This window comes from Pteropus alecto, unplaced genomic scaffold, assembly GCF_000325575.1.
Source record: "Pteropus alecto unplaced genomic scaffold, ASM32557v1 scaffold98, whole genome shotgun sequence".
Lineage (NCBI taxonomy): Eukaryota > Metazoa > Chordata > Mammalia > Chiroptera > Pteropodidae > Pteropus > Pteropus alecto.
In genome coordinates this window covers 809,699-816,799 of record NW_006443570.1, presented here as the reverse complement: position 1 = coordinate 816,799, position 7,101 = coordinate 809,699, and the positions used below count along the sequence as shown (strand labels likewise).

Sequence of the window (7,101 nt, the reverse complement as noted above, 5' to 3'; positions counted from 1 at the left end):
AACCAATCATCCAGCCTGGAGGGAAAGCCCATCAATGCAGGCAAAAGAGTATTCACACAGAATAGATGCTTCAACTGTGAGTTATAAACCTATACCAGTTCCTTAAATGGGACGTGTCACAATCTGTGGCATCCAACTAACCTTCAATTATCCCTGGGGAAAGGATACTCAACTATAAAGCTGCTTCTGAGAAATAAGCTTTGCTGAAGCCACTCTTAGGATACAAGTACTGGCTTTTCAGAATTAGCCAGAGGCTTCTTTTCATAATATATCCCCAAACCCACCATTTTCTATTCCTTGGTTACCCATTCTGTGACATCTCCCACCCTCATGGAGGTACTGGCACCCATCAAAAATCTAGAACAGAGGAACTTTCTGAGGGTTATTTTTTCTTTTTTTTTTTCAGGGGAAGCGGGGTGGGAACCAGAATGGGGAATCTAGATTGTCAACTTATATTTTGCCTTCAGAGATCTCTAGGTTCCTTAGTGCAACGGGTGGTTGGTTGGTTGACTGTCTCAGAGCAAAGTGCCTGAGAAAGAACTCTCAGGACTGAAACTCCAAGAATGAGACAGGGTCCTGCTTGCTTCACCGCCCTGCTCCTGCCCAAAGTTGAATATTAGAATCAGAAGAGATGCTTAACACTTTGCTTATCCAGCAGTCTGGCCTCCCCACACAAACAGTAAGTTATATGCCAAAAAAATATTAGGTCTCAGAATCAGACTTTAAAAGTCAAATATTCTTCCTCATATCACCATTCTCAAAGGCCTCTACCACTCAAAATGAATATATTACTGGGATAATGTGCTCCCATTGGATAATGTACTCTGAATCCTGCTCTTACTGCTGAAATTCAGACAGTTTAAAAGAATACCTGGAACGACCTCTAAGTAACTTCCACATCACTCAGCACTGGAGAAAGGGGACCAAACATTAGTGGATAAGGGAGAAATGGGCTCTCAGAGGGACTTTGCATCAGACCACAAGGCACCTAGGCAGCCGCTGACCATTGTTCTCCAATCTTCTAAAGTCCTAGAGGAAGAAAGCAAAGGCAAGTGCCCAGTACTCAGCTTTATAAAACTTTTAAAATACTAGCTTCAATGACCAAACTAATCCCTGATTGGCTAGAATGTACAATATGGCCGGGCTTTAAGCCAATCAGAGTTCTGGTCGTTGGAAATGAACTAAACATTAGAGCAACTGCCACTCACTTGGCCCAACATTTTATTAAAATCACTCAATTTCCTTGGCTCTGGTTAATATGTAGATATGAATTAGAGCAGCAAGGAACAGAGAGAGCCTTCCTCTGTATTTTACCTTTGCTCTAGTTATGATTATTTAAACATTTTGCAACTTGTTAATATCAGGGTTCAATTAATTTGCTGGTATTCAGGATTCTGTATTCCTAGGTTTAGCCCTTCCTTAACCATGACTGATTTGTCCCACCTCCTATTTTTTCATCTCTGACCCCAAAATTAAAATGAAAGCTGAGAGTAATGTTTCTCACTGATTTGGGTTCAAGGTCAAAGATAAATTCCCATTCAACTTGCAGGCTTACTTAAATGTCTAATTGCATGTCTTGGAACTTCAAGAGAAAGTTTAGGGGGATAAATGCCCTCAGAATTTAAACAGGTTGAGGAGGAAGAGGAGGAGAAGTCTCTTCAGTGAAGGCTATGAACTCCAAAACATCCCAAGAAGCCATAGTAAACTGACAGCAACTATAGTAGACCCTGGGAAATGAATTCAGGGTTCAGTACTTCCCACCAAAAACACAGACAAATAAAAGGCAAAATTAACAAAGAGTTAAGATACGTGAAAAATGTAAACAACCTTCCTCCAAACTTCTAAATTTCCACTTCATTTTTAGCACTGGATCTAGGTACTAAGAAAGGGCCTAAAAAGAATTGTTTTAGCTTGTGTCCATCAGGAAAACAGAAATAGAAGAGTTAAGATTATCAGCTCAAGTAATCAGGTGAGGATGTCCTGGCTCCTCAGTCTATGGCTCCCATTGGTTATTTTAGACCTCAATATCCAGTCATGCCAGATTCATGCTGAGACACAGCAGTGCTTCCTCTACTAATGAACAACTTGAAATCCTTCAATTTTACCATAATAAAGACCTTTAGATACCAAGCCAGTTCCCCAACACAGAAATGTGACCAAAGCTTTCACTCAAGACAGGTAGGAATTTATATATTAGGTGAAGCAATTAGCAACTTCCCAGGGAAATGCTTTAAATCATCTGAAATGTAAAACCTCTGAAATTTAGCCTTATAGCTCCCAAGTCGCTTTTATCTCTTCTGGTGGGGAAAGGGAAATAAATAATCTTCATGTACAGAACACTGATCTATTTTGGAGTGCCAACTAATAGCTCTTTTATTTTAGCATCCCGGCTGCTATGAGGGGAAAAGAACTTTGTCAGAGTGACAGGCCAAAAAAAAAAAAATGAAGTCAGTTTCTTTTCTCTCTAGAGACAGTTACACTAAACAAAATATGTAGCCATTTAAAAGACTGTAACCATAAGGTGCAGTGTTTGAAAGCTCCCCTCATTTTGCCCCTTGAGATTGTAACAATTTAGCAGCAGCAGCAGAATGCCCCAGCCAAGATGTAAGGAAGGATGGGCTCCTTGCTGGACTTCACAAAAACTGAAGAGGCCCATCAAATCTTGTGTCCCCAAGTGAAACGGTAGTAAGACTGTAACGAAAAATGTGAAACTGGGCCAAATGACAAATCAAGTCAGATAGTAAAGGGTACTTGTAAGGGACTATCCTTGCCGTCTGCTATGGCTACATAGGAGGATTCCAAGATAGCTGAAAAATGTAAACAACCTTCCTCCAAACATCTAAATTCTCACTAGAAAATTTACATAACTTTAGCACTAGAAAAACATACATAAACAAGGCTTTTCTTACTAACAGATCCCAGTGTTTACCCTCGTAAGGATGACAGAAAGTCACAGTGATTTTTGTTTATTTCACTATATTTTCCTTTTGATATGTTCATCTAAGTAGTATATAATAAACATCTATGTTTTAGTATGTCTAAGAGATCTATGTAAATATGTATAACCTACAAGTCTATTTGTAGGAATACATTTCTCATAAATTTTTTTCTTAGTGGTAGATAAAATAATTGTGTATTTTACAATCAAAAACATCTTAAATTTCATGAAATAAGTCAACGACCTCTTATTTTGTTGTACTGCTACCAAATACCATGTTTTTGTGTAATGTATTCACATTACAGTATCACCAGTTTTATGTTTCTTAAAATAACTTCAGGTTCATTTATTATAACTTATAATAGACTATTTTCTAAGTTTTTTTGTTTTTTTGTTTTTTTTTAAGGAAAAGGATTTGCTTTAGATAGGGGCCTTTGAAGTGGAACACAAATTAGGGATATTCCCTACATCAGAGATTTACACTGAGTAGAACTGAGGTTTTTAAACTACATATAACCCAAGACCCTATTTATAGCACAAAGAACCACCAAACTCTTTCCAAAGGAAGTAAACCCTCACAATTAATTTAAACTGTGTTGGGGGTAGTTTTATTTCCCATTTTGCAGTTCCTTAATCATGCTGATGATGCCTAAGTCAAAATATCTGGAAATTAGGACCGATGTGAAAACTCAAAACCAAGGAGAGAGAGAGAGACTAGATGTGGTATCCTAACTTCTCTGTTATCCCAGGGACCTACTATACTTTGTCAAGCCTCTGAGGTGCCAATACATCAGGAACTTGGAACACTGGATGCAGTAACTATCCTTAAGCTTGTTAACTATTCATTGTCTCACTGAATACCTCTTATGTTTTTAAACTTGGATAGCAAAATATCTCAGAATCCTTATTTCAGATCGCATGAAATATGTGGGAAGGAGACTGAGGGGGCTGTAGTCAATTAATATGCAGCTGATAAGAAAAGGTCTCCAAACTTCCAGAACCTTTTTGTTAATTTCGCTTCAGAATCGGGACAAGTATGACTATCAACAACTGTGTTCCAACCTCACTTCCAACAATCTGCCTTAGCTGTAGCCAGAATCCAGAGTGTTCTCGAAAATCACGCACTCAGCAGCTCCCATGGCTAGTTCGGACTGGCAATCTCGAGCCACTGCGGCTGCTCAGTGGTGCCAATCGCGCTCAGGCAGCTGCCCCCTCCTCCTCATTGCTTAAGAAAGAACAGTCCTGGGAAGAATGAGGATCTTACTCGGGAGGATGGAAAGATAGAGGGAAAGGAGTTTGACATGTAGAGCATGAAACAAGCCCCTTACTCTTCTCCATCACCTTCGACTTCTGGGGTAACCAGAGCGGGGGGCGACCAGGTCAATCAATAAATGGAGCCACACAATCATCTCGGACCCAGACCAGTGCTCGCTAGGGTATAATTACAGAAGAAAAGAGGTGGAGAGCACGGGCTTTAGAGATGTAAAGTGCTAACAGACAACAATGCACAGAATAAGAGAAGACGGGGTCTGGAGCGATGTAAGGAAGTTGTCATTGCCGCCGCGCCGCCTCCCTCACCCCACGACAGACCTCAGATACCCTCAGGGAACAGGTCTCCACTGTACGGACGACCTTCCTCTGTGCTGCAGAACAAGGCCGAGCTTCGGCTCCCCAGCCAGGCGGAAGCAGGAGGGGAGGACCGACCTCCGAGAGCGCCCCCTCAGGGGGTCCATCCGGACTGGACTTCAGATGGTGGGGGGGTCTACGGAGGGCGGGGCATCGCCTTGAAAGCTAGGAGTTGAGTCCTGGCAGGGACCAGTTACCCAGAGCCACGGAGCTGAAGCTCGCCCCTTCCACTACCCTGCTACCCGGTTACCTCTTCGCTTCTTCGTTGTCGGGCAGCTCCGGCTCGGTCGCCGCCATTAACACATCGCACTCCGCGGCAGCCGCCATCTTACCGCCGAGACCAGAGAGCCGGGTGGGAGGCCGGCGGAGAAGAGCACTTCCGGTTGGAGCATCGAGCAGCTCAGCGGCGCTGCGCCCAGAGGGGCTCCCTCGGGCCCGTCTACCAGCGAGAGGCTCCGCTTGGGGCCAGAGCGGCCTCCCGCCCGCGGAGGTCCACGGTGGTCTCCGCGTCGGGGCGGGGGCCCAGGGACGGTTCCTGTGCGTCGGGGGCGCCACTTTACCCGTGGGTCGAAAGGGGTTACAGGAGGTTGTAGCCTCTCTAGGCCTTGGTTTTCCTCAGTAGTCCGAGAGCTTCGTTGCCATAGCAACTTCCAATCCTAGAGCGTCTCCTGTAAGTCTCAAAGGAGTCCGGTGACCCAGGACTCTAGGGGAAAGAGCCCCCCTCACTAATACCTTCCCGATCTTGGAATATGTCCACAGCTTCCTCTCGGAAAAGACAAGAAGAGACACTCTGAGCCCGGTTCCCTCAGCTTTCATCGGCCCTTGGAAGCCCAGCCCAACCAAGCCAGGGGAACGCAGGGCGTCTTCGCCTCGCGCCTTTCATCCCCTCTGGATCTCCAAGCACCAACTGGTTCATCACCCTAATGACGCCGACCCTTTTATGAGGCTGCTTTCATGTCAACCGCTTGGGAGTGCCATCTCAGCATTAAGCCTAGGAAGGGTGGCACAGCGCCCCAGACCCTGCCCTGGAGTTTATAAGGCAAGCTCACGGGATGAGGTCCTTGCCCATGTCCCCAGTGCTTCCCCCCGCCCCGCATCCCATATAAACTCCCTGTTCAGCATGCTTGTCTTGCCAAATGCAGTCTGGCCTGGGAACTCACGGAGACAGGGACACAGCCTAACACTTAACCTCACCCAAACCAATAATACTTGTGGAATTGCATTAAACTGGGGTTTTCTGAGGTTAAATCGAGGGAGTTTGAGGTTAAAATTTTAAAGCCATGGGGAACTATGATAAGGCGGCAAGGGAATTTAAAAAGGATCTACCCTCTTCCTCTAGAAATACAGTATGTGCCATCGTCCCTAGGCTGCTTGCATGGTCCCTGCCTATCAGAATGCCAAGGAAGTTGAAACCACGCCCACCATTTGGGTAGGGGAGAATGGGAGAGGCTCAGTTGGCTGAAAGAGGAAGGTCGTTTATCCAGCCCTCTCCAAAGTGCCTATTCGCTCTACTCTAGGTTGGGAGTGTACAGACTCAGAGATCGCCTGCCCTGCCTGCCAGTGGCTTACAGTCTCCAGTCTAATGCAGAAGGCAGTCTTTCACCATCTTCACTTTGTGTTCTCTGCATCTATGCCAATTAATCTACATCCACGGCTTTAGTATTCTTCACAAATCTCCAAGGCTTAACATATTTAAATTGAACTGTCATTTCCTACCCACCCTTCAACAACAGAAAAAACAAATGCTGCACTTGATTCTCTTTTCCTGAATTCTTTATCTTGTGAATGGATTCACCATTCAGCTGGTCATCAAAGAGAAAAATGGGAGACATCATGAATTCCTCCATCTCTCTCACTCCTGACTCCCAATTTATCGCCAAGTCTTGTTGATTCTCCTGCCAAAAGTCTCCCACATCTATCTACCACCTTTCATCCCAACTCAGGCTTTCATTTTTTAAAAACTTGGAATACTACCAAAGTCTCCTAAATGGTTCGTTCCCCAGTCTCATCTTTCTCCAATCTTCAGTCTTCTGCCAGCGTGACCTTAAAAGTCGATCATGTCTTCTCACTAAAATCTTCAGCTTTCCACTGCTGTTAAGGACACAGTTTGAACTCTTTGGCCTACACGAGGCTTTTATGACTCCTTTCTACCCTCAGTATTGAACCCAAGTACTTGTAGTTCCAGAAAATGCCATGATTCTTGTTATGCATTCTCCACCTTTTCCTCCCAAGCCTTTCAAAACTCAATACAGACATGACCTCCTCCAGGAAGTGCTCTGTAATGCCCACAGCCCTTAAGTTAAATGCCCCTCTGCTGTGCTCCCATAGCACCTCTGTAATAGTTCTTACCATGTTGTACTGTAATTGTTGGTTTAGATGTCTAGCTTCTCTAGACAATGATATTCTAATGGGCAGCTACCATGTCTAATTAGCCCACTTTTCTAGGTATGTGGTCATGTAACTAGAACAGAGTAGGTGCTCAGAAGACACTTAATGAACAAACGCTTGAATAAATGAAGTGTTACTGTACTATAGTA

At 44.2% G+C, this 7,101-nt stretch overlaps 1 protein-coding gene across 2 annotated transcripts in view; it reads right to left on the bottom strand.

The window, feature by feature from the left end:
• The window catches only part of DNAJC7 (DnaJ heat shock protein family (Hsp40) member C7), a 25,679-nt gene extending 20,513 nt beyond the window's left edge, over positions 1-5,166 (bottom strand). The window contains exon 1 of one of the 2 annotated variants that reach the window (XM_006924615.2): positions 4,815-5,166. In XM_006924615.2, coding sequence (XP_006924677.1) covers positions 4,815-4,891 — 77 coding nt within the window. In that variant the 5' untranslated portion in view covers positions 4,892-5,166. Of the gene's footprint in view, positions 1-4,528; positions 4,679-4,814 lie in introns of those variants that run through there. The other variant, XM_006924616.3, reaches the window with a different exon arrangement.
• Between the last annotated feature and the right edge of the window lie 1,935 nt (positions 5,167-7,101).